The sequence below is a fragment of the Somniosus microcephalus genome, unplaced genomic scaffold, assembly GCF_052327205.1.
Source record: "Somniosus microcephalus isolate GS21.2 unplaced genomic scaffold, FLI_Smic_1.0 unresolved_chr1, whole genome shotgun sequence".
Classification (NCBI taxonomy): Eukaryota; Metazoa; Chordata; class Chondrichthyes; order Squaliformes; family Somniosidae; genus Somniosus; species Somniosus microcephalus.
In genome coordinates, this window is record NW_028225179.1 from 72654379 (window position 1) to 72682188 (window position 27810).

Genomic DNA, 27810 nt, shown 5'->3' on the forward strand with positions numbered 1-27810 from the left:
AGATATGGTGGTGAGACAGGTGTGAGTTAGAGGGTCTTCCCCAGATAGAGGAGTGTGACGGAGGGGTTAGAGGGACCTCCCCAGATACAGGAATGTGTGAGCGGGGTTAGAGGGACCTCCCCAGATAGAGGAGTATGAGAGAGGGTTAGAGGGACCTCCCCAGATAGAGGAGTGTGAGAGGGGGGTTAGAGGGACCTCCCCAGATAGAGGAGTGTGAGAGAGGGGTTAGAGGGACCTCCCCAGATAGAGGAGTGTGAGAGAGGGGTTAGAGGGACCTCCACAGATACAGGAGTGTGAGAGAGGGGTTAGAGGGACCTCCCCAGACACAGGAGTGTGTGAGCGGGGTTAGAGGGACCTCCCCAGATACAGGAGTGTGTGAGCGGGGTTAGAGGGACCTCCCCAGATACAGGACTGTGTGAAAGAGGGGTTAGAGGGACCTCCCCAGATAGAGGAATGTGAGAGAGGGGGTTAGAGAGACCTCCCCAGATACAGGAGTGTGTGAGCGGGGTTAGAGGGACCTCCCCAGATACTGGAGTGTGAGAGAGGGGTTAGAGGGACCTCCCCAGATACAGGGGTGTGAGAGAGGGGTTAGAGGGACCTCCCCAGATACAGGAGTGTGAGAGGGGTTAGAGGGACCCCCCCAGATACAGGAGTGTGAGAGAGGGGTTAGAGGGACCTCCCCAGATACTGGAGTGTGAGAGAGGGGTTAGAGGGACCCCCCAGATACAGGGGTGTGAGAGAGGGGTTAGAGGGACCTCCCCAGATACTGGAGTGTGAGAGAGGGGTTAGAGGGACCCCCCAGATACAGGAGTGTGAGAGAGGGGTTAGAGGGACCTCCCCAGATACAGGAGTGTGAGAGAGGGGTTAGAGGGACCTCCCCAGATACTGGAGTGTGAGAGAGGGGTTAGAGGGACCTCCCCAGATACAGGAGTGTGAGAGAGAGGTTAGAGGGACCTCCCCAGATACTGGAGTGTGAGAGAGGGGTTAGAGGGACCCCCCAGATACAGGAGTGTGAGGGGGTTAGAGGGACCCCCCAGATACAGGAGTGTGAGAGAGGGGGTTAGAGGGACCTCCCCAGATACTGGAGTGTGAGAGAGGGGTTAGAGGGACCTCCCCAGATACAGGAGTGTGAGAGAGGGGTTAGAGGGACCTCCCCAGATACTGGAGTGTGAGAGAGGGGTTAGAGGGACCTCCCCAGATACAGGAGTGTGAGAGAGGGGTTAGAGGGACCTCCCCAGATACTGGAGTGTGAGAGAGGGGTTAGAGGGACCTCCCCAGATACAGGAGTGTGAGAGAGAGGTTAGAGGGACCTCCCCAGATACTGGAGTGTGAGAGAGGGGTTAGAGGGACCCCCCAGATACAGGAGTGTGAGGGGGTTAGAGGGACCCCCCAGATACAGGAGTGTGAGAGAGGGGGTTAGAGGGACCTCCCCAGATACTGGAGTGTGAGAGCGGGGCTAGAGGGACCTCCCCAGATACAGGAGTGTGTGAGCGGGGCTAGAGGGACCTCCCCAGATACAGGAGTGTGAGAGAGGGTTAGAGGTTGTAGGGGGTGGTGTGTGGGGTCAGCTTCACCTCTGAATTATGAGCGGTCCGAATCGCTCCCACTCCCTTGGTTCGAGACCTTGGACATTTTTGGGGGTTGTGATAAAATTTCAGCAGACAACTGGTTTTGGTGCAAGATCTTTGAATTTTATTTGAGAAAGAAAATACAACACAATAATCTTAACACTAATAAAATGGGGAAACACTTCAACATACACAAGGGAAAATTACAGTAGACAAATACCTCACTCCTCCCAATCCCACCTTACTAGCTAAGTTAGGCTCTAAAGGACCAGGGATAGTGCTCACCAAAACGACTCCTTGACAGTTGAGCTGGTTCGCGATTTTGGGGTTCGTTAGATGTGTCGGTTGGGGTCTGCCGTACCCCGGACGCGGTAGAGGACTTCACCTGCGTATCTGGTCAGTCTTCGCGAGTCCGCTGATGCGGTAGGGTGCGTATTGGATTTATCAGGTGAGTACCCGATTTCCTTTGGTAAGCAATAGGGCTTAGAGTCTTTTTGAATAAAATCTTACCCAGGAGTAAGTCAGGATAGTTTGTAGAGTGGAAAAACTTGCGGATCTTCGGTTTCTTCCGAGTTGGTTTTCCGTTGGTCGTGGTGGCCCAGTATTACCTGGTTGGCTGAGGGTAATATTCGGTTGGTTGTTTCATGGGGCCCTTGGTGCCGCGAGGTGTCCGATGGTGTATTACTTCTTCGAGAGAGAGAGAGCTGCTTCAAGATGCTTGCTCCTTGATCTTGATGTTACTCGATGATGGCTCTTCTTGAACTTGGAACTGTTTCTGTTTGAACTCCTTAACTGTACTGTTTAACTGTTGGACAGGCCCCCAATTATACTAATCGAGGCCTGCTAATCTACGTGCCAAATCAGTTTAGGTTTATTGTTAGATTTTGGTGGGCTCGTTAACATTGAGTTGTGTAAAATGTTTCGGGATGGCTTCCTGTGCTGTTGAAGTTGTTTAAAGATGTGAGAAGTGGTTTAGGGATGGTTTTCCTGAGCTGTTGAACTCTTATTTAATTGTGGTGAATTGTCCTTAGGCTTTAAGTTTCCTGTGGGGCCTGAGATTCTTTGTAGGTTGGCGAAGTGATTTGTTTTATGCATGTTTTTGGATGGGTCCTGTGAGGCTGTTCTTCCGTGGGTCTATTGTTAGCATGTAAATTTCTTGATAGGGGCTGAGTGACGTTTTCAGTTTCCCCAGACAGTTTGACTATCTCGAATACTCAAACTGTCTACTGCAGAGGTAGATCCCAAATTCTGCAACAGCCTTTTCCCAAACATGCCTGAACATGTCCTTTTAAAATGCCAAGTCTGTTTCTGACCTTGAATCTCCTTGTTAAGCCCAACATGCCCTTTTATCACTCCTGAAGTTTTTAGCAAGGGTCCAAAGTCATTTTATAGGGTTATCCTTTTTGTTTTGGGGGATCTGTTAATTTTGAGAATATTACACGGGGCCTCCCCAGATACTGGAGTGTGAGAGAGTTGTTAGAGGGACCTATCTGGAATCAGGAGCATGAGAGAGGGGTTAGAGCGACCTCCCCGGATACAGGAGTGTGGGAGAGTGGTTAGAGGGACCTCCCCAGATACAGGAGTGTGAGAGAGGGGTTAGAGGGTCTTCCCCAGATAGAGGAGTGTGAGAGAGGTGTTAGAGGGACCTCCCCAGTTACAGGAGTGTGTGAGAGGGGTTAGAGGGTCTTCCCCAGATAGAGGAGTGTGAGAGAGGTGTTAGAGGGACCTCCCCAGTTACAGGAGTGTGTGAGAGGGGTTAGAGGGTCTTCCCCAGATAGAGGAGTGTGAGAGAGGTGTTAGAGGGACCTCCCCAGTTACAGGAGTGTGTGAGAGGGGTTAGAGGGACCTCCCCAGATACAGGAATGTGTGAGAGGCGTTAGAGGGACCTCCCCAGATACAGGAGCATGAGAGCGGGGTTAGAGGGACCTTCCCATATACAGGAGTGTGAGAGAGGGGTTAGAGGGACCTCCCTGGAATCAGGAGCATGAGAGAGGGGTTATTAGTGCCTCCACTGGTGGTGAGACAGGTGTGAGTTAAAGGGAGCTCCCCAGTTACAGGAATGAGGCAGTTGGGGATTCGAGTGATCTCCCCAGATACATGGACCGGGAACTGAGTCTGGAGTCGGACCGAGTATTGACATCAGGTGATAGCTGGGAATTGTTGTCTTAGTCTCACAGCTCACAGATAACTTCAGTTTAACGACCATTTTTACCCTTCACATTCTCAAAACATGAGCAATCATCTGAGATCAAAATCAGGTGAGCAGCAGTTTATTGGTATCAATGTTAGAGGTGATTGAACCTCTGATAAAGGGCAGATTCACACGCACCTTCCAAACAAACCCAGTCAGTCGTTCACCAAACTGTAAACAATTTGAGGGAAATATCAACAGAGATATCAACAGGCTTTGGTCCAAAGCAAAAGACAAGAGCTGAATTCCAGAGGTGAGGTGAGAGTGACTGCCCTTGTTTAAGACGTTCTGATTGTCCGACAGTTTGTAGAGTTCAGCCCCGTGGAACAGACAACACAAATCCCAATGAATCTGTGAAACTTCTTTCACTTAAAAATCAGCAAGAGGTCTCAAGTAATTACCAGAATCCACACTGTACTCAATTCCTGTACTTATCACAAGCAAGCATCCAAAATCATTGACTTTAAACTCAGGTGATTCTAAGCAAAACCACATACATCCTATTCACCAAATGAGAGGCCAATTCAGCGATGACTAGACGTATGATTAACTTTAACCGGCAACTGACCAAGTCACCATCGACTATAGTCCCGAATGTCAGTGTCTAATGACACTTAAACCCCAAAACTTGGCAACTCGCCCACAGCATTCATGTCCCAAACTGTGGGTAATGGTGTTTTCCTCTCTCTCTCTCTTCCTATCTGTTTTAATGCTTAGTTCACCAAGGCCAGACATCCAAGGATTGGAGAAAGTCATTGTTTTTCCACACCTGCAGCGTTGTTGACGCGCGGTTCTCACAGAATTTTCAAGAGCTTATCTTTTGAAGGAAAAGAACCAGCACATCCCTTATTTTGCAAATGTGTTTTAGCCAAGCAGCCTATTGCCCTCAAAGCTTGTCGGTACATTTGGCCACTTTTAGATTCATGACAGTGTTACACTTGACATCAAGGCAGCATTTGACCGAGTGTGGCATCAAGGAGCCCTAGTAAAATTGAAGGTCAATGGGAATCAGGGGGAAACTCTCCACTGGCTGGAGTCATACCTAGCACAAAGGAAGATGGTTGTGGTGGTTGGATGTCGATCATCGCAGCCCCAGGACATCGCTGCAGGAGTTCCTCAGGGCAGTGTCCTAGGCCCAACCATCTTCAGCTGCTTCATCAATGATCTTCCCGCCGTCATAAGGTCAGAAATGGGGATGTTCGCAGATGATTGCAATGTGTTCAGTGCCATTTGAAACTCCTCAGGTGATGAAGCAGCCTAAAATGGAGCATTTATTGCCCATCCAACGCACTCCTGGCTGGCCTCCCACATTCTACCCTCCGTAAACTCGAGGTCCTCCAAAACTCGGCTGCCCGTGTCTTAACTCGCACCGAGTCCCGTTCGCCCAGCACCCCCTGTGCTCTCTGACCTACACTGGCTCCTGGTAAAGCAACGCCTCGATTTTAAAATTCTCATCCTTGTTTTCAAATCTCTCCACGACCTCGCCCCCTCCCTATCTCAGTAATCTCCTCCAGCCCCACAACACCGCTCCCCCCCCCACACCCGAGATCTCTGCACTTCTCCAAAATTGGCCTTTTGTGCATCCCCCGATTTCCATCGCTCCACCATTGGCGGCCGTGCCTTTAGCCGCCTGGGCCCTAAGCTCTGGAATTCCCTCCCTAAATCTCTCCACTTCTCTAAATCTCTTTCCTCCTTTAACACGCTCCTTAAAACCGACCTCTTCGACCAAGCTTTTGGTCACCTGCCCTAATTTCTCCTCATGTGGCTCGATGTCAAATTTTGCTTGATAATCGCTCCTTTGAAGTACCTTGGAAAGTTTTACTACATTAATGGAACTGTAGCAATGCAAGTTGTTGCTGTTGTTATTGCAGTTGTGATATGGTTCCATGGGCATTAATTATAGCTGGATACAGTCCGCAGGACGCTGAAAGCTGCTGCTTAAAGTGAATGAAGTGGTAGCGATGTGGAAATGGAGATGGAGATGGAGGTGTGACGGTCGAGGGGTGTAGATGTTGATGATGATGGAGAGGAGCAGCTTTTGATTGGTGTTGGAGGAGTGTAGATGTTGACTCGAGATGGAGGGCTAGGAACAGAGTAGCATCGGACTCAGACAGACATAGGCAGTGAGTGAAATGGAGAAAGACAGAGCAAGGGACAAAGAAAGAGAGCTGCAGAGAGACACAGAAACGCAGCGAGAGTCATGAACCAAGCAGGAAGGACCGAAGTTCCATCCCCGGCCTGTGCTCATAAGGATGAGGAGAGGATCTTGTTCAGTTGTGAGGCACTCTGCGGCCAAATAGCTCACATTTCAGGCTCACACGGGAGGACTAAGATGCTCAGTGAGCAACACCATTAACTTAGCCCTGGGCACTCGTGATATATGAGAGTCAGCATGAGGAAGCAAGTTATTATCTCTGTTTATGAGGATGGAATTTACCGTTTCTGTTTAAACTGGTATTACGAGTTAATTATCCCATAACAGAACAAATTAGTGCTTACTGTAACTAACAAAATTTTGCATAATCTTGTTCAGTCATACTGCAGAATATTCCAAGCTGTGAGGAAGACACTGAATTCATACTAGGAGCATAGGAACAGGGGGGAGGCCATTCAGCCTCTTGAGCCTGTTCCGTCATTCACTGAGATCATGGCTGATCTGTATCTTAACTCCATCCACCCACCTTGGCTCCATATCCTTAAATGCCCTTGTCTAGCAAAAATCTATCGATCACAGATTTAAAATTAATCATTTTAATTTGTGGGAGGGAGTTCCACACTTCTACCCCCTGTAATGTTATCTTAATAACGTAAGTACGAGTCTCCCAAGCAGTTGTAGTGGAGTGCCATTTATTCAGTCCTGACTCTGTCTCCTAGTACAGTACTCAAGCATGGCCAAGATGGCGTCGGATCCCGCCCCCGGCTATGACATCAGCCGTCAATCGGCTGTCAATCAAATGCCGCTGTCTTTACGACAGCTATGGTTATCCGTACATCTTCCCCCTTCAATGAAGACATAACACAGTAACAACATAACATAACATAACACATAGAACACTTGTTAACATCATATAGAAACAGTCAGTGTAACTACACCGTTGAACTAATTGCAGGTAGGTATAAACCTTACCCACACCCAGGAGTCCATTAACTGTTTACAGTCTTATCAATCCCTGTCTACAGGTCAAGTTTAACTACAGGCTGCGTGGCTGAATGGGTGTTTGCTGAACCACCCCAGTTGTATCCCTTAAGTTCATGTCTGTACCACACAGGTCCCTTGTCACCTTATCACTACTGTGTCCTTCGTCACTTTGTGGCATTTCCCTCATCTCGTCTCTTTGTGGCATTTCCCTCATCTCATCATCCTCTCTGTCCTCCTGAGGCTGAAAGGTCTCTGTGGTTTTCAGTAGGTGCCTCCTGTTTCTGCGAAACACATTGCCGTTCTCTGTTATGACACTGTATGACCTGGGGGCAAGCTGTTGTAGAACGGTGGCTCTTTTAGGCCATGACTCAGGCCCTTCAATGCAAACTATATCCTTCTCCTGCAGAGGCACTAGTGTAGTGGCTGTGCGGTCATGAAGTGTTTTTTGTTTCTGTTGTAGTTTCCGAGCCTTGTCTGCCCACACCTCATCTCTGTGGTCAGGTGCGACATAACTGGGAAGTCGAGTACGGATTTTCTGACCCAGTAAGAGCTCAGCTGGAGACTTGCCACTTGCTAGCGGGCCCGCCCTGTACGACATCAGGGCCAGATATGGGTCAGTGTTGCTGTGTGCTGCTTTCTTTAATAGTCTTTTCACAATCTGTACCCCCTTCTCCGCTTTTTCATTAGCCTGAGGATAGAGCGGACTGGAGGTTACATGATTAAACTCATACTCTGAAGCAAATGACTGAAACTCATGACTGGCACAGGGAGGGCCATTATCAGAGACCAGGGTTAGAGGGATGCCCTGCCTGGCAAAGATTGACTTCAGGTGAGTTATCACAGCTCTTGATGTGGTACTGGACAAGAGTGCCATCTCTGGAAAATTGGAATAATAATCAATAACTAACAAATAGTCTTTTCCTTCATAGTGAAAAATATCAGTTCTGACCTTTTCCCAAGGTTGTGATGGGAGCTCTGTGGTAATGAGGGGCTCTTTTGTTTGCTTGTAGTGATACTCCTGACATGTAGCACATTCACTGATCATCTGGTCAATATCAGAGTTCATGTTTGGCCAGTAGAGTGCCTCACGTGCTCTCCTTTTTGACTTTTCTGCACCCAGGTGCCCTTCATGTATCCTGTTGAGCATTTCTCGCCGCATAGAGGTGGGCACTACTATCTTGTCACACTTAAGCAGCAGTCCATTGACCACAGAGAGCTCAGACTGAATGTGATAATATTGTTTACATGACCCTTTCTTCCAGCCCCCTTGAAGATTTCTCATTACTTTACTCAGGACTGGGTCCTTTGATGTCTCTGTGACTATTACTGATAGTTGTTCCTGTGTGGCGGGCAATGCTGCGTAGACCATATCCACATGAAGAGCCACATCCTCTTCTGATTCACTGTTTTGTGTGGCATAAGGCGCAGCCCTGGATAGTGTGTCTGCAATGAACATTTGTGTCCCTGGCACATATGTTAGCTCAAAATCATAACGTTGAAGTCTCATCATTAGGCGTTGTATCCATGGTGACATGTCACACAGATTCTTCTTTGCAATCCCTAGCAGTGGCTTATGGTCCGTTTCTAGGATAACCTTGGGAAGACCATAGATGTAGGTATGACATTTTTCACACCCAAATGCCAAGCCAAGGCACTCCTTCTCGATTTGCGCATACTGGCACTCTGTAGCCGTCATGGAGCGTGACGCATACACCACTGGTCGCCATTCTCCTTCATCTTCCTGTAGAAGGACAGCCCCTAATCCATTCTTAGAGGCATCTGTGGACACTTTTGGCCTCTTTTTAGGGCAGAAGAACTTCAGTAGGGGTTCACTTGCTAGAATGTGTAGCAGCCCCTTCCATTCGCTCTCATGTTCATGTCCCCATTGGAACTCTGTCTCTTGGTGCAGCAGTTTTTTCAGATGAACAGTTTTCACTGCTAGATTTGGAATTAATTTTCCTAGGTAGTTAACCATGCCAAGGGCCCGCTGAACCCCTTTCTTGTCCTTTGGTTTCTCCATGTCATGTATAGCCTTTACCTTTGACTTGTCTGGCTGAATCCCCTCTATAGAGATCTTGTCTCCGAGGAATGTGATTTCATTGACACTGAACTGACATTTGTCTTTATTTAGTTTGAGTCCATACTGCTGTATTCTCTGAAGTGTTTTCTCCAGTCTGGTGTCGTGCTCCCCCTGAGTGGAGCCCCATACTACCAGATCATCCACGTACACCCGCACTCCCTCCAGGCCCTCGATGATTTGCTCCATTGCTCTGTGAAAGATTTCTGGGGCGGAGCTAATACCAAAGGGCAGACGCTGGTAGGAGTATCGGCCAAACGGGGTGTTAAAAGTGCACAGCTTAGCACCTTCTTCATCAAGTTTCAACTGCCAGAAACCATGCGAGGCGTCCATCTTGGAGAAGACTTTCGCTTCTGTCATTTCGCTGACTATTTCTTCTCTCTTTGGAATTTGGTAGTGCTCTCTTTTGATATTGGCGTTAAGGTCCTTGGGGTCCATGCAGACATGCAATTTATCAGTTTTCTTTGAATTGACGCAGACCATGGAATTTACCCAGTCAGTCGGTTCCTCAATCTTCTTTATGACAGCTAGTCCCTCCATGCGGTCTAGCTCTTTCCTCAGTTTTTCACGGAGAGCCACTGGACCTCTCCTGGGTGCGTGAATCACAGGTTGTGTATCCTCTCTCAGTTTGATGGAGTATGTAAAGGGCAGTGCTCCGAAACCCTGAAATACATCTGCATATTTGTGTGCTATAGTCTCATGAGTCAGATTTGTACTATCTTGGGGGGCACTCTGCACACAGTTCAGTTCATTGATAGTATAGACTCATTTTACCAAGCCCAAATCCACATAGGCCTTATCCCCCAACAGTGACTCATGTCCTTCAGGCACTATAACAAAGGTCAAAGGATGAATGTGATTTTTCACCTTAACATTCAGCCTACACGTTCCTTTTGTTTCAATGCTTTGTCCATTGTATGCCTTCAAAGACACTGTCTTGTTCAGTATTTTAGGTCGCACTTTGAGATTCCGTGCATCACTCCAACTTATGAGGTTTGCCTTAGCACCTGTATCTAGCTTAAAGGGAACAATGGTGCCATTTACCAGCAAGGGAGCTATCCAAACTTCAGTCTTTGGTCCTACAGAGTGCACTTCATTAGCATTTTTGCCCTGTTTTGACTCATTTTGCACCATTCCAACAAACAAAGTCTCTGCTCCTGTCTCTTCAGTCTCAATAGCATGCACTGTCTTTTTACCTTCAGTTTTCTCTTCCCAAAAACACATCTTGGCAAAGTGATTCCTGCCTTTACATTTTGCACAGTTCTTCCCATAAGCAGGACACTGTCTGGCTACGTGTTTATTACCGCACCGTCTGCATTTGTAAGGCGTCATCATCTTGAACTCCGTGGGCCCTCTTGTGTCCCTTTTGTGTACCACATCCATCGGCAGGTTTTCCAGCCCCAGGGCGCTCCCGCCCGCTGCTGTGCTGCTCCCTTCGAAAGTTTTCGTGTGCATGGCTGAGAGTTCACTAGCATGACATATTTTCACTGCTGCATCCAAATTTAGGTCATTGTCTCTAAGCATTCTCTCCCTCACCTTCTTGTTGAGTATTCCAAAAATGACTTGATCGCGTATCATCGATTCCTTCAGGTCCCTAAAGTTGCATGTTTGTGCTTTTATTTTCAAGTCCATCAAAAAAACATCAAAGGATTCTCCTTGCTTTTGCACGCAGGAGCGAAACACGAATCTCTCATACGTTTCATTCTTTTTTGGAGTGCAGTATTCGTCGAACCGTTCTATCACCTTGTCCAGATCATTTTTATCATCTTTGGCTGCAAATGTAAATGTATTAAACAGCTCGATTGCCTGCGAGCCAGCCATTGTTAGCAACAAAGCTACTGTTCCAGAGCTAGTCAAAGCATCAATCGCTGTGAGGTAGAGAAGAAAGCGTTGCTTGAAGGCACACCAATTTTCATCTACATTTCCTTCTAGTTGCAGGCTAGCTGGAGGTTTTATTCCTTCCATTGTTGTAGTATGTCCTTATCGTGAGTTCTATAAATCCTGGTACCATGTAATGTTATCTTAATAACGTAATTACGAGTCTCCCAAGCAGTTGTAGTGGAGTGCCATTTATTCAGTCCTGACTCTGCGTCTCCTAGTACAGTACTTCAAGCATGGCCAAGATGGCGTCGGATCCCGCCCCCGGATATGACGTCATCCGTCAACCAGCTGTCAATCAAACCCCGCTGTCTTTACGACAGCTACGGTTATCTGTACACCCCCCCCCTTTGTGTGAAGAAGTGTTTCTAACTTCTCCTGAATGGCCTGGCTCTGATTTTAAGACTATGTCCCCTTGTCCTAGACTCCTCCACCAGTGGAAATAGTTTCTCTCTCTCTACCGTGACAATTCCTTTCAACATCCTGAAAAAAATTCGCAATCAACTCATCCCTTAACCTTCCATATTCCGGGGAATACAAGCCTCAAAATTTAACCCTTGGAGCCCTGGTATCATTCGGGTAAATCTGTGCTGCACTCCTTCCAAGGCTGTTACATCCTTTCTAAGATTCGGTGATCAGAACTAGTGCTCCAGATGTGGTCTAACCAGGGCTTTGTACAGCTGCAGCAAAACTTCCTCCCCTTTCTATTCTAGCCCTCTATTTATAAGGTTAACATACCATTAGCCTTTTTAATTATTTTTTGTACCTGACTGCGTTTTTGTGATCTTTGTACATGGACCCCTAAATCTTTTTGGACCTCCACGTTCAGGCTTGGGCCGGTAAGTGGCAGGTAACATTTACGCCACACAAGTGGCAGGCAATGACTATCTCCAACAAGCAAGAGTCTAACCACCTCCCCTTGACATTCAACGGCATTACCATCGCCGAATCCTCCACCATCAGCATCCTGGGGGTCACCATTGACCAGAAACTTAACTGGACCAGCCACATAAATACTGTGGCAACAAGAGCAGGTCAGAGGTTGGGTATTCTGCGGCGAGTGTCTCACCTCCTGATTCCCCAAAGCCTTTCTACCATCTACAAGGCACAAGTAAGGAGTGTGATGGAAAACAAAGAGTTGGGATAAATGGTTCGTTCTCAGGCTGGCAATCAGTAACTAGTGGTGTTCCGCAGGGGTCAGTGCTGGGACCCCAACTCTTTATGATCTATATTAACGATTTGGAGGAAGAGACCGAGTGCAACATATCCAAGTTTGCCGACGATACAAAGATGGGAGGGAAAGCAGTGAGTGAGGAGGACATAAAAAACCTGCAAAAGGACATAGACAGGCTAAGTGAGTGGGCAGAGATTTGGCAGATGCAATATAATGTTGGAAAGTGTGAGGTTATGCACTTTGGCAGAAAAAATCAAAGAGCAAGTTATTATCTGAATGGAGAGAAACTGCAAAGTGCTACAGTACAAAGGGATCTGGGGGTCCTGGTGCATGAAACACAAAAAGTTAGTATGCAGGTGCAGCAGGTGATCAGGAAGGCCAATGGAATCTTGGCTTTTATTGCAAGGGGGATGGAGTATAAAAACAGGGAAGTCTTGCTGCAGTTATACAGGGTATTGGTGAGGCCACACCTGGGATACTGCGTGCAGTTTTGGTTTCCATATTTAAGAAAAGAGATACTTGCTCTCGAGGCGGTTCAGAGAAGGTTCACTCAGTTGATTCCAGAGATGAGGGGGTTGACGTATGAGGAAAGGTTGAGTAGGTTGGGACTCTACTCATTGGAGTTCAGAAGAATGAGAGGCGATCTTATCGAAACATATAAGATTGTGAGGGGGCTTGATCGGGTGGATGCGGTGAGGATGTTTCCACTGATGGGTGAGATTAGAACTAGGGGGCATAATCTTAGAATAAGGGGCTGCCCTTTCAATACTGAGATGAGGAGAAACTTCTTCACTCAGAGGGTGGTGAATCTATGGAATTTGCTACCCCAGAGAGCTGTGGAAGCTGCAACATTAAATAAATTTAAAATGGAGATAGACATTTTCCTAGCAGATAAGGGAATTAGGGGTTACGGGGAAAGGGCAGGGAAGTGGACGTGAGTCTAGATTCCGATCAGCCATGATCCTATTGAATGGCGGAGCAGGCCCGAGGGGCCGTATGGCCTACTCCTGCTCCTATTTCTTATGTTCTTATGTTCTTATACTCTCCACTTACCTGGATGAGTGCAGCTCCAACAACACTCAAGAAGCTCAACACCATCCAGGACAAAGCAACCCGCTTGATTGGCACCCCATCCACCACCCTAAACATTCACTCCCTCCACCACCGGCGTACCGTGGCTGCAGTGTGTACCATCTGCAAGATGCACTGCAGCAACTCGCCAAGGCTTCTTCGGCAGCACCTCCCAAACCCGCGACCTCTTCCACCTAGAAGGACAAGGGCAGCAGGCGCATGGGAACACCACCACCTCCAAGTTCCCGTCCAAGTCACACACCATCCTGACTTGGAAATATATCGCCGATCCTTCATCGTCGCTGGATCAAAATCCTGGAACTCCCTCCCTAACAGCACTGTGGGAGCACCTTCACCACACGGACTGCAGTGGTTCAAGAAGGCGGCTCACCACCACCTTCTCAAGGGCAATTAGGGATGGGCAATAAATGCTGGCTTTGCCAGCGACGCCCACAATAAAAAAAAATCACCTGCATTGAACTCCATCTGCTACCGTTTTGCCCAATCACTAAATCTATCAAAGTCTCTTTATAATTTTGTGCACCTGTCTATACTAGTTACTATACCAACAATCTTTGTGTCATCGGCAAACTATTTTTAATATTCTTCTTGAACCGCTGCAGTCCATGTGGTGAAGGTACTCCCACAGTGCTGTTAGGGAGGGAGTTCCAGGATTTTGACCCAGCGACAATGAAGGAACGCCGATATATTTCCAAGTCAGGATGGTGTGTGACTTGGAGGGGAACTTGGAGGTGGTGGAGTTCCCATGCGCCTGCTGCCCTTGTCCTGCTAGGTGGAAGAGGTCACGGGTTTGGGAGGTGCTGCCGAAGAAGCCTTGGCGAGTTGCTGCAGTGCATCTTGTAGATGGTACACACTGCAGCCACGGTACGCCGGTGGTGGAGGGAGTGAATGTTTAAGGTGGTGCATGGGGTGCCAATCAAGCGGGCTGCTTTGTCCTGGATGTTGTTGAGCTTCTTGAGTGTTGTTGGAGCTGCACTCACCCAGGCAAGTGGAGAGTATTCCATCAGACCCGTGACTTTGGTTTGGTAGGTGCTTGGATATATGGCTCCCTATTGTGTTATCTAAGTCAGGGGTTCCTAACTTTTTGCTTCTGAGGCCCCCGTCCTATGTTATAAAAATTCCACGGACCCCCTATAACACAACACAGGTATTTTTTCTGTATAAAAATTAGTTGTACAGTTAAACATATATATTTATTATTATTATATTATTTACTTAATGTGGAACTTGTTGCTGGTGATGAGCTATAATTCTGTCAAGACATGGAGATCTGAACTCCTAGATATGTAGTAGAAAGACTCCCTTTGCTCCATTTAACAGATTATGAGGTAGATTTCAGGCAAAAAGTGAACTCATTTCACACAGAGAAGAAACACTGGCATTTATACAGCATCTTTCACGACCTCAGGACGTCCCAAAGCGCTTTGCGGCCAATGAAGTACTTTTTGGAGTGTAGTCACTGTTGTAATGTGGTAACGTGGCAGCCGATTTGCGCACAGCAAGCTCCCACAAACAGCAATGTGATAAATGACCAGTTAAATCTGTTTTAGTGATGTTGATTGAGGGATAAATATTGGCCCCAGGACACCGGGGAGAACTCCCCCTACTCTGCTTCAAAATAGTGCCCGTGGGATCTATTACTTCCACCCGAGAGGGCAGACGGGGCCTCGGTTTAACGTCTCATCCGAAAGACGGCACCTCCGACAGTGCGGCGCTCCCTCAGCACTGCGTTGGAGTGTCAGCCTGGATTTTTGTGCTCAAGTCTCTGGAGTGGAACTTGAACCCATAACCTTCGGACTCAGAGGCGAGGCTGCTACCAACGTTGCTGTTGTGTATGTAATATGTGTGCTACTTTGAACCTATGGACAGGACTGCACTACTTGTTGGGCGTAGTGATACGCAGTACCACTCCTGGCCATAGGGGTATAAATAGTACTGTGGGTACTGATCCCCCTCAGTTCCCGCCTGTGGGCATGAAGTAAAGACCTACGTATAGTCCCTACCTCCAACCAGTAAAGACCTGTTTTATTGTTAATGATTAAGTCTCAGTATTAATTACTTGAACAACTCACAGATTTAACACTGGCGACGAGTCTGATTCGGACCCTGCGGCAGTCACTCCACGGCAGCTTCGTCCACAGCCAGGACGTTGCAGAGAGGTTTCCACCCTCTCCACCCCACTGGAAGACATCCTGACCTCGGAGCCTCCATCGGCGACCGTCAGCTTCTTCTCCAGCTTGGTGGTGGGTAAGCCGTTGTCTGAGCCGGGCAGCGACGCGACAGGCAGTCGACCGCGTTGGCCGCACGAACGAGGCTGGGGGAGCTGGAGGAATAGGGCGCGAGAGCCGCTTCGAGCGGGAGGCGTTTCAACAGAGCGATCGCATCTCCTGATAAGAGCCGAGAGCCGCTTCGCGATCCAGCGATCGCATCCGCAGATAAGGGCCGCACTCGGGCGATCGCGGCGAAGATAAGGGCCGCACTCGGGGGCTGAAGGGAGACGGCGTCGGGGGACGGGTGAAGACCGCCAAGCGCGGGAAAACCGCCATTTTGTGGGCGGAGGACGACGGCAAGAGCGGGAAGCCGCCATCTTTGATAACAAGTAAACAAAATAAAATCTGAGAAATTGCAAATCTACAATGCCTAAACACGGGAATATTAGCACCTTTGATAGTGACCTCGAAGATTGGGCCATATATGTTGAAAGAGTAAAAAATTATTGTAAGGCCAATAAAATTCGTGACCAAGATAAAGCTCTAACATTATTAAATTTAATGGGTGCGAAGACATACGGGCAATTGAAACACCTGTTATCACCAGATGAACCGGCGGATAAGACGTTCGATGAGATTGTTACTGTCCTGAAAGATCATCTAAACCCCACGCCGCTGATGCTAGCGGAACGATTTAAATTTTACGACAGAAGGCAGCTACAGCATGAAAGCAATGCTGATTATTTGCTGGAATTGCGTAAATTAGCGAAATATTGCCAGTTTGGAACGGGACTGACAGAGGCACTTCGAGACAAATTTGTGTGTGGTTTATTTAAACAGGATACACAAAAGCGACTGCTCGAGGAGAATGAGCTGACGCTTGAGAAGGCGGTCACTATGGCAGCAGCACACGAAGCCGCAGCGAGAGGCACAGCAGTAATGCAGCTACGGTCACCGGAGCTCAGTGCACACAAATTGGGTGTGAGTTCTGGCAAATGTTATCGTTGTGGAAAGACAACGCATGATCAGAACCAGTGTTGGTTTAAAAACCAAGAATGTAGAACTTGTGGTAGGCTTGGACATATAGCTAGAGTATGCAGGTCAGGGAAGAAGACCAGCAACAAGAAGTCACTGCAAGGAAAATACGCAAAGGTACACAAGGTGACCGAACAGGAGTCCGATTCAGATGCTAGCAGTAATGAACTGGCTAGCTTAAGCTGTAATGAACTGGCTAACTTAAGAGTACTCAACGTTGGTAAGGGTGCAGACCTCCAGACAATTTGGGTCACTCTTCAGATAGAAGGAGTCCAAGTAAAACTGGAATTGGACACTGGATCGGCATTGACGGTCATAAATAAGAAAGATTACGGAAAGTTATTCCAACATATTCCCCTACAGGATACGGGGATTATATTGAAAACATACACGGGGCAAAGAGTGTACCCCATCGGGAAAATAGAGGTTGCAGTGGTCCACAAGGGCGAAGACAGTCAAATAATGGACTTATATGTGATATCTGAAGGAGGTTCTCCACTACTAGGACGGGAGTGGATTAGGAAAATGAATATGGACTGGCATTTCCTACAAACAATAACGAGTGAGAACTCGGTGAAGATAGTCGGCCCAGACTCTGGAACGGATGATGGTAAGCCCAACTCAGGTGCAAAAGACAAAGTTTCAGCACAGAATTCCACTGAGCAACAACAACATAGTTTAACTGTGGATTCTGAGTCTGGCAAGTCTACTGATGTGCCCATTTCTGAGGGACACCGGGCTCGAACTCAACTCCATTTCAAACTACAACAGCAATTAGAACAAATGCTTCGCCGTTGTGAGCAAGAGTTGAATGCAACGAAAGAGTTCTTTGATATAGAGTTGGAGAATCTGGAAAGACAACAGAAGCAGCTGATGGAGAAAATGGAGCAGGAGCACACAAAACGTCTGATGTCAGAGGAGTTAACGGTCAGCCAACTCCTGCATATGCTGAAGGACAGGACTCTGAAATGGGAAAAACTTGAACACGAACTTCAATATTCAAACGAAAGGGGTTCGGAGCTCTCAAAGGTTATTGGAAGAGCTGAGGTGGCAACACAGACTGAGATGACTGCAACAGAGCAGCCCTTGGATGCCAAAAGTACGCTGACTCACGTCAACGTAGAACAACAGACCGCTGAAACAGCTGCTCCGGTAGAGGGATTGAATAGTCCGATCAATCAATCTCCAAAAGAAGTTGAAGTAGTAAAATCTCAAATGAGGTCATTAGTAAACGACTTGCTGAAAGCCCAGAAAAAGCTGGATGAAGAGGTACGCATGAAGAAGTCTCTTCAGGAAAGATGTCTGGACTTGGAACAAAAGCTGGCTAACGCCCAGCTGGGTATGGAGGAAATAGAAGACCCTCTCGCTGGCCTAGATCAGGACGACACCGAATATTACTATGTCCTGTCCTGCCCAACTTGTAACTTCGACTCCCACCATACAGAAATCATGGAGGAGCACCGAAAGTCTACGGAACATCGGGAGAGGGTGGCTCTACTACGGAAAAAGGAGGGAGAGAAGGAGGAACTGCGCATGCAGCTGGCAGCTGACAGTGGAGCCCAGAGAGTCTCCAAGAAGCAGAAAAGGAAAAGTCGAAACAGAAGATGACCCATCTGAACCATTATTACCTCTACCAGATCACACACGTGGTCCCTCCGAACGGAGCCAATTCAGTTCGGAAGTTCAAACTGTTAAATCCATGGAAGGACTATTGAATGAGTCACTCCAGCAACGTGAACCGACTCCACCACAGAGATTGAATCTGTGAACTGTTTTCCGCAGAGACTGAATCTGTGATCTGTTTTGACATGAAGTTATCTATGTATCTATGTTATTCTGTTATGTAAACCTGAAGTTATATATGTATATATGTTATTACGTTATGTTAAATGGGGAGATGACTGTAAAGCTAGGAAGGGAGGAATGTTGTGTATGTAATATGTGTGCTACTTTGAACCTATGGACAGGACTGCACTACTTGTTGGGCGTAGTGATACGCAGTACCACTCCTGGCCATAGGGGTATAAATAGTACTGTGGGTACTGATCCCCCTCAGTTCCCGCCTGTGGGCATGAAGTAAAGACCTACGTATAGTCCCTACCTCCAACCAGTAAAGACCTGTTTTATTGTTAATGATTAAGTCTCAGTATTAATTACTTGAACAACTCACAGATTTAACAGTTGCCACTAACTCGCCGCTTTTTATCCGTAACCCTGTGAGTTCCTCATCCTCCAGAACCTGTCCAACTCTCTTTTGGAATTATTGATGGGACCAGCTTCCACCACCTTTTCAGGTCGAGCGTTCCCGATCCCGAGAACTCTCCGAGTGAAAAAATTTCCCCTCATCGCCCATCTAGATCCTTTTTCCAATGATTTTGAATCTATGAACTCTAGTTATTGTCCAACTTGCCAGAGGAAATCATTTTTCCCCATCTACTCTATTAAAACCTCTCATCGTCTTGAAAACCTCCATTCGGTCACCGCTTCACCGTCTCTGTTCCAAGGAGAACAGTCCAAACTTGTCCAACCTCTCCTCGTAGCTGAAGTGCCTCATTCATTGTAACATCCTGGTAAACCTCCTCTGTACCCCTTCTGAGGACCTTTTTATGAAATGTGATAACCGTTCCCCGCTTATGCTTAGAAGGCCTGATATACGTTGCCTCGTAACTGACGTAAGAAAAGTACTACGCACTTGGTTTGAGTATAAAACAAGGCTTTAATCAACTGTTTCACAACCATGTGTTCTAGTTACATCACTAGTTCCTGGTTACAAAAAGTCCTGAGCAAGCTGGGCCCACTCCCGAGTATTTATAGAAACATAGAAACATAGAAGATAGGAGCAGGAGTAGGCCATTCGGCCCCTCGAGCCTGCTCCGCCATTCAATGCGATCATGGCTGATCATCCAAGTTCAATACCCTGTCCCTGCCTTCTCCCCATATCCCTTGATCCCTTTAGCCTTAAGAAATATATCCAACTCCTTTTTGAATATATTTAATGAACTGGCCTCCACCGCCCTCTGTGGCAGAGAATTCCACAGGTTCACCACTCTCTGGGTGAAGAAATTCCTCCTCATCTCTGTCCTAAATGGTTTACCCCTTATCCTTAGACTGTGACCCCTGGTTCTGGACTCCCCGACCATCAGAAGCATCCTTCCTGCATCGAGTCTGTCCAGGCCTGACAGAATTTTATAGGTTTCGATGAGATCCCCTCTCAATCTTCTAAACTCCAGTGAGTATAAGCCCAATCGACACAATCTCTCCTCGTACATCATTCCTGCCATCCCAGGTATCAGCCTGGTGAATCTTCGCTGCACTCCCTCCATGGCAAGAACGTCCTTCCTCAGGTAAGGCGACCAAAACTGCACACAATACTCAAGGTGCGGTCTCACCAAGGCCCTGTACAACTGCAGCAAGGCATCCTTGTTCTTGTACTCGAACCCTCTTGCTACGAAGGCCAACATACCATTTGCCTTCTTAACCGCCTGCTGCACCTGCATGCTTACCTTCAGCGACTGGACGGCGCCACCAGCTGGCCGCCCAGTGTTATCTCATGAGTCATTTCTACATGAATGGTAAGATTCATGACAGTAACATTCACCTTTTTGTTTCTGTTTAACTACCAGAATTTAATCGGGACAGGCGACACACAAAATGGAAGCAGTTCTCATTTTCATTCTTCTTGGCCTCCGCCAACTCGAGTCTGCCACTGGTGAGTATCTCACACAACTCTAAACTGCGCTCCCGCCCTTATCGCCATGACACTCATCAGGATGCTGCCTTGGCCCAGAAGATGGTACATAGTAATACAAAGTATTTATAGCACATGCCGGTGTTTATGCTACACACTTGTTCATCTCACCTCAAGCACAGCAGCAACTCACCAAGGCTTCTTCGGCAGCATCTCCCAAACCTGCGACCTCTTCCACCTGGAAGGACAAGGGCAGCAGACGCATGGGAACACCACCAACTCCAAGTTCCCCTCCAAGTCACACACCATCCTGACTTAGAAATATATCGCCAATCCTACATCGCTGGGTCAAAATCCTGGAACTCCCTCCCTAACAGCACTGTGGGAGTACCATCACCACATGGACTGCAGCGGTTCAAGAAGGTTGCTCACCACCACCTTCTCGGGGGCAACTGGGGATGGCAATAAATGCTGGGCTTACCCCACATTTCCCCCAGTGTGTCCCCTCTCTATACCCAACATTTCCCCCAGTGTGTCCCTCTCTTTACCCCACATTTCCCCCAGTGAGTCCCCTCTCTATACCCCACATTTCCCCCAGTGTGTCCCCTCTCTATATCCCACATTTCCCCCAGTGTGCCCCCTCTCTCTACCCCACATTTCCCCCAGTGTGTCCCCTCTCTATAGCCCACATTTCCCCCAGTGTGTCCCCTCTCTATACCCCACATTTCCCCCAGTGTGCCCCCTCTCGCTACCCCACATTTCCCCCAGTGTGTCCCCTCTCTATACCCGACATTTCCCCCAGTGTGTCCCTCTCTATACCCCACAAATCCCCAGTGTGTCCCCTCTCTATACCCCACATTTCCCCCAGTGTGTCCCCTCTCTATACCCCACATTTCCCCAGTGTGTCCCCTCTCTATACCCCACATTTCCCCCAGTGTGTCCCCTCTCTATACCCCACATTTCCCCAGTGTGTCCCCTCTCTATACCCCACATTTCCCCCAGCGTGTCCCTCTCTATACCACACATTTCCTCAGTGTGTCCCCTCTCTATATCCCACATTTCCCCCAGTGTGTCCCTCTCTATAACCCACATTTCCCCAGTGTGTCCCTCTCTATACCCCACATTTCCCCCAGTGTGTCCCTCTCTATACCCCACATTTGCCCCAGTGTGTCCCCTCTCTATACCCCACATTTCCCCAGTGTGTCCCCTCTCTATACCCCACTTTTCCCCCAGTGTGTCCCCTCTCTATACCCCACATTTCCCCCAGTGTGTCCCCTCTCGAAAACCCACATTTCCCCAGTGTGTCCCTCTCTACACCCCACATTTCCCCAATGTGTCCCCTCTCTATACCCCACATTTCCCCAGTGTGTCCCCTCTCTATACCCCACATTTCCCCAGTGTGTCCCCTCTCTATAACCCACATTTCCCCAGTGTGTCCCTCTCTACACCCCACATTTCCCCCAATGTGTCCCCTCTCTATACCCCACATTTCCCCAGGGTGTCCCTCTCTATACCCCACATTTCCCCCGTGTGTCCCCTCTCTATACCCCACATTTCCCCCAGTGTGTCCCCTCTCTATACCCCACATTTCCCCCAGTGTGTCCCTCTCTAAAACCCACATTTCCCCAGTGTGTCCCCTCTCTATACCCCACATTTCCCCCAGTGCGTCCCCTCTCTATACCCCACATTTCCCCCAGTGTGTCCCTCTCTATACCCCACATTTCCCCAGTGTGTCCCCTCTCTATAGCCCACATTTCCCCCAGTGCGTCCCCTCTCTATACCCCACATTTCCCCCAGTGTGTCCCTCTCTATACCCCTCATTTCCCCAGTGTGTCCCCTCTCTATAGCCCACATTTCCCCCAGTGCGTCCCCTCTCTATACCCCACATTTCCCCCAGTGTGTCCCCTCTCTATACCCCACATTTTGCCAGTGTGTCCCTCTCTAAACCCCACATTTCGCCAGTGTGTCCCCTCTCTGTACCTCACATTTCCCCCAGTGTGTCCCTCTCTAAACCCCACATTTCCCCCAGTGTGTCCCTCTCTAAACCCCACATTTCCCCAGTGTGTCCCCTCTCTATACCCCACATTTCGCCAGTGTGTCCCTCTCTATACCTCACATTTCCCCAGTGTGTCCCCTCTCTATACCCCTCATTTCCCCCAGTGTGTCCCCTCTCTATACCCCACATTTCCCCAGTGTATCCCCTCTCTATACCTCAAATTTCCCCAGTGTGTCCCCTCTCTATACCCCACATTTCCCCCAGTGTGTCCCCTCTCCATATCCCACATTTCCCCCAGGGTGTCCCTCTCTATACCCCACATTTCCCCCAGTGTGTCCCCTCTCTATACCCCACATTTCCCCCAGTGTGTCACCTCTCTATACCCAACATTTCCCCCAGTGTGTCCCTCTCTATAACCCACATTTCCGCAGTGTGTCCCCTCTCTAGACCCCACATTTCCCCCAGTGTGTCCCTCTCTATACCCCACATTTCCCCAGTGTGTCCCCTCTCTATAGCCCACATTTCCCCCAGTGCGTCCCCTCTCTATACCCCACATTTCCCCCAGTGCGTCCCCTCTCTATACCCCACATTTCCCCCAGTGTGTCCCCTCTCTATACCCCACATTTCGCCAGTGTGTCCCTCTCTAAACCCCACATTTCGCCAGTGTGTCCACTCTCTGTACCCCACATTTCCCCCAGTGTGTCCCTCTCTAAACCCCACATTTCCCCCAGTGTGTCCCTCTCTAAACCCCACATTTCCCCAGTGTGTCCCCTCTCTATACCCCACATTTCACCAGTGTGTCCCTCTCTATACCTCACATTTCCCCAGTGTGTCCCCTCTCTATACCCCACATTTCCCCCAGTGTGTCCCCTCTCTATACCCCACATTTCCCCAGTGTATCCCCTCTCTATACCTCAAATTTCCCCACTGTGTCCCCTCTCTATACCCCACATTTCCCCCAGTGTGTCCCCTCTCCATACCCCACATTTCCCCCAGGGTGTCCCTCTCTATACCCCACATTTCCCCCAGTGTGTCCCCTCTCTATACCCCACATTTCACCAGTGTGTCCCTCTCTATACCTCACATTTCCCCAGTGTGTCCCCTCTCTATACCCCACATTTCCCCCAGTGTGCCCCTCTCTATACCCCACATTTCCCCAGTGTATCCCCTCTCTATACCTCAAATTTCCCCAGTGTGTCCCCTCTCTATACCCCACATTTCCCCCAGTGTGTCCCCTCTCCATACCCCACATTTCCCCCAGGGTGTCCCTCTCTATACCCCACATTTCCCCCAGTGTGTCCCCTCTCTATACCCCACATTTCCCCCAGTGTGTCCCCTCTCTATACCCCACATTTCCCCCAGTGTGTCCCTCTCTATAACCCACATTTCCCCAGTGTGTCCCCTCTCTATACCCCACATTTCCCCCAGTGCGTCCCCTCTCTATACCCCACATTTCCCCCAGTGTGTCCCTCTCTATCCCCCACATTTCCCCAGTGTGTCCCCTCTCTATAGCCCACATTTCCCCCAGTGTGTCCCTCTCTAAAACCCACATTTCCCCAGTGTGTCCCCTCTCTATAGCCCACATTTCCCCCAGTGTGTCCCCTCTCAGTACCCCACATTTCGCCAGTGTGTCCCTCTCTAAACCCCACATTTCGCCAGTGTGTCCCCTCTCTGTACCCCAAATTTCCCCCAGTGTGTCCCTCTCTAAACCCCACATTTCCCCCAGTGTGTCCCTCTCTAAACCCCACATTTCCCCAGTGTGTCCCCTCTCTATACCCCACATTTCGCCAGTGTGTCCCTCTCTATACCTCACATTTCCCCAGTGTGTCCCCTCTCTATACCCCACATTTCCCCCAGTGTGTCCCCTCTCTATACCCCACATTTCCCCAGTGTATCCCCTCTCTATACCTCAAATTTCCCCAGTGTGTCCCCTCTCTATACCCCACATTTCCCCCAGTGTGTCCCCTCTCCATACCCCACATTTCCCCCAGTGTGTCCCCTCTCTATACCCCACATTTCCCCCAGTGTGTCCCCTCTCCATACCCCACATTTCCCCCAGTGTGTCCCTCTCTATACCCCACATTTCCCCAGTGTGTCCCTCTCTATACCCCACATTTCCCCAGTGTGTCCCTCTCTATAGCCCACATTTCCCCCAGTGTGTCCCCTCTCTATACCCCACATTTCCCCAGTGTGTCCCTCTCTATACCCCACATTTCCCCAGTGTGTCCCTCTCTATACCCCACATTTCCCCCAGTGTGTCCCTCTCTATACCCCACATTTCCCCCAGTGTGTCCCCTCTCTATACCCCACATTTCCCCCAGTGTGTCCCCTCTCTATACCCACATTTCCCCCAGTGTGCCCCCTCTCTATAACCCACATTTCCCCAGTGTATCCCTCTCTATACCTCAATTTCCCCAGTGTGTCCCCTCTCTATACCCCACATTTCCCCAGTGTGTCCCCTCTCCATACCCCACATTTCCCCCAGGGTGTCCCTCTCTATACCCCACATTTCCCCCAGTGTGTCCCCTCTCTATACCCCACATTTCCCCAGTGTGTCCCCTCTCTATACCCCACATTTCCCCCAGTGTGTCCCTCTCTATAACCCACATTTCCCCAGTGTGTCCCTCTCTATACCCCACATTTCCCCCAGTGCGTCCCCTCTCTATACCCCACATTTCCCCCAGTGTGTCCCTCTCTATCCCCCACATTTCCCCAGTGTGTCCCCTCTCTATAGCCCACATTTCCCCCAGTGTGTCCCTCTCTAAAACCCACATTTCCCCAGTGTGTCCCCTCTCTATAGCCCACATTCCCCCAGTGTGTCCCCTCTCAGTACCCCACATTTCGCCAGTGTGTCCTCTCTAAACCCCACATTTCGCCAGTGTGTCCCCTCTCTGTACCCCAAATTTCCCCCAGTGTGTCCCTCTCTAAACCCCACATTTCCCCCAGTGTGTCCCTCTCTAAACCCCACATTTCCCCAGTGTGTCCCCTCTCTATACCCCACATTTCGCCAGTGTGTCCCTCTCTATACCTCACATTTCCCCAGTGTGTCCCCTCTCTATACCCCACATTTCCCCAGTGTGTCCCCTCTCTATACCCCACATTTCCCCAGTGTATCCCCTCTCTATACCTCAAATTTCCCCAGTGTGTCCCCTCTCTATACCCCACATTTCCCCCAGTGTGTCCCCTCTCCATACCCCACATTTCCCCAGTGTGTCCCCTCTCTATACCCCACATTTCCCCAGTGTGTCCCCTCTCCATACCCCACATTTCCCCCAGTGTGTCCCTCTCTATACCCACATTTCCCCAGTGTGTCCCTCTCTATACCCCACATTTCCCCAGTGTGTCCCTCTCTATAGCCCACATTTCCCCCAGTGTGTCCCCTCTCTATACCCCACATTTCCCCAGTGTGTCCCTCTCTATACCCCACATTTCCCCAGTGTGTCCCTCTCTATACCCCACATTTCCCCCAGTGTGTCCCTCTCTATACCCCACATTTCCCCCAGTGTGTCCCCTCTCTATACCCCACATTTCCCCCAGTGTGTCCCTCTCTATACCCCACATTTCCCCCAGTGTGCCCCCTCTCTATAACCCACATTTCCCCCAGTGCGTCCCCTCTCTATACCCCACATTTCCCCCAGTGTGTCCCCTCTCTATACCCCACATTTCGCAGTGTGTCCCTCTCTAAACCCCACATTTCGCCAGTGTGTCCCCTCTCTGTACCCCACATTTCCCCAGTGTGTCCCTCTCTAAACCCCACATTTCCCCCAGTGTGTCCCCTCTCTAAACCCCACATTTCCCCAGTGTGTCCCCTCTCTATACCCCACATTTCACAGTGTGTCCCTCTCTATACCTCACATTTCCCAGTGTGTCCCCTCTCTATACCCCACATTTCCCCCAGTGTGTCCCCTCTCTATACCCCACATTTCCCCAGTGTATCCCCTCACTATACCTCAAATTTCCCAGTGTGTCCCCTCTCTATACCCCACATTTCCCCCAGTGTGTCCCTCTCCATACCCCACATTTCCCCAGGTGTCCCTCTCTATACCCCACATTTCCCCAGTGTGTCCCCTCTCTATACCCCACATTTCCCCCAGTGTGTCCCCTCTCTATACCCCACATTTCCCCAGTGTGTCCCTCTCTATAACCCAGCATTTCCCCAGTGTGTCCCCTCTCTATACCCCACATTTCCCCCAGTGCGTCCCCTCTCTATACCCCACATTTCCCCAGTGTGTCCCTCTCTATACCCCACATTTCCCCACTGCGTCCCCTCTCTATAGCCCACATTTCCCCCAGTGTGTCCCTCTCTATACCCCACATTTCCCCAGTGTGTCCCCTCTCTATAGCCCACATTTCCCCAGTGTGTCCCCTCTCTATACCCACATTTCACCAGTGTGTCCCTCTCTAAACCCCACATTTCGCCAGTGTGTCCCTCTCTGTACCCCACATTTCCCCAGTGTGTCCCTCTCTAAACCCCACATTTCCCCCAGTGTGTCCCTCTCTAAACCCCACATTTCCCCAGTGTGTCCCCTCTCTATACCCCACATTTCGCAGTGTGTCCCTCTCTATACCTCACATTTCCCCAGTGTGTCCCCTCTCTATACCCCACATTTCCCCCAGTGTGTCCCCTCTCTATACCCACATTTCCCCAGTGTATCCCCTCTCTATACCTCAAATTTCCCCAGTGTGTCCCCTCTCTATACCCCACATTTCCCCCAGTGTGTCCCCTCTCCATACCCACATTTCCCCAGTGTGTCCCCTCTCTATACCCCACATTTCCCCCAGTGTGTCCCCTCTCCATACCCCACATTTCCCCCAGTGTGCCCCTCTCTATACCCCACATTTCCCCAGTGTGTCCCTCTCTATACCCCACATTTCCCCAGTGTGTCCCTCTCTATACCCCACATTTTCCCCAGTGTGTCCCCTCTCTATACCCCACATTTCCCCAGTGTGTCCCTCTCTATACCCCACATTTCCCAGTGTGTCCCTCTCTATACCCCACATTTCCCCCAGTGTGTCCCTCTCTATACCCCACATTTCCCCCAGTGTGTCCCCTCTCTATACCCCACATTTCCCCCAGTGTGTCCCCTCTCTATACCCCACATTTCCCCAGTGTGTCCCCTCTCTATAACCCACATTTCCCCAGTGTGCCCCCTCTCTATAACCCACATTTCCCCCAGTGTGTCCCTCTCTATACCCCACATTTCCCAGTGTGTCCCTCTCTATACCCCACATTTCCCCCAGTGTGTCCCCTCTCTATACCCCACATTTCCCCAGTGTGTCCCCTCTCTATACCCCACATTTCCCCAGTGTGTCCCTCTCTATACCCCACATTTCCCCCAGTGTGTCACCTCTCTATACCCCACATTTCCCCAGTGTGTCCCCTCTCTATACCCCACATTTCCCCCAGTGTATCCCCTCTCTACACCCCACATTTCCCCCAGTGTGTCCCCTCTCTATACCCCACATTTCCCCCAGTGTGTCCCTCTCTATAACCCACATTTCCCCAGTGTGTCCCTCTCTAGACCCCACATTTCCCCCAGTGTGTCCTCTCTCTATACCCCACATTTCCCCAGTGTGTCCACTCTCTATACCCCACATTTCCCCCAGTGTGTCCCCTCTCTACACCCCACATTTCCCCCAGTGTGTCCTCTCTCTATACCCCACATTTCCCCAGTGTGTCCACTCTCTATACCCCACATTTCCCCCAGTGTGTCCCCTCTCTATACCCCACATTTCGCACAGTGTGTCCCTCTCTATACCCC

The 27810-nt window shown here is 49.4% G+C and overlaps 1 protein-coding gene across 1 annotated transcript in view; it reads left to right on the forward strand.

The window, feature by feature from the left end:
• Positions 1-3798: 3798 nt before the first annotated feature.
• Positions 3799-27810, forward strand: part of LOC147095490 (uncharacterized) — a 263751-nt gene continuing 239739 nt past the window's right edge. The window contains exon 1 of the mRNA XM_085973648.1: positions 3799-3826. Within this exon, the coding sequence (XP_085829774.1) occupies positions 3799-3826 (28 nt within the window). The remainder of the gene's footprint in view (positions 3827-27810) is intronic.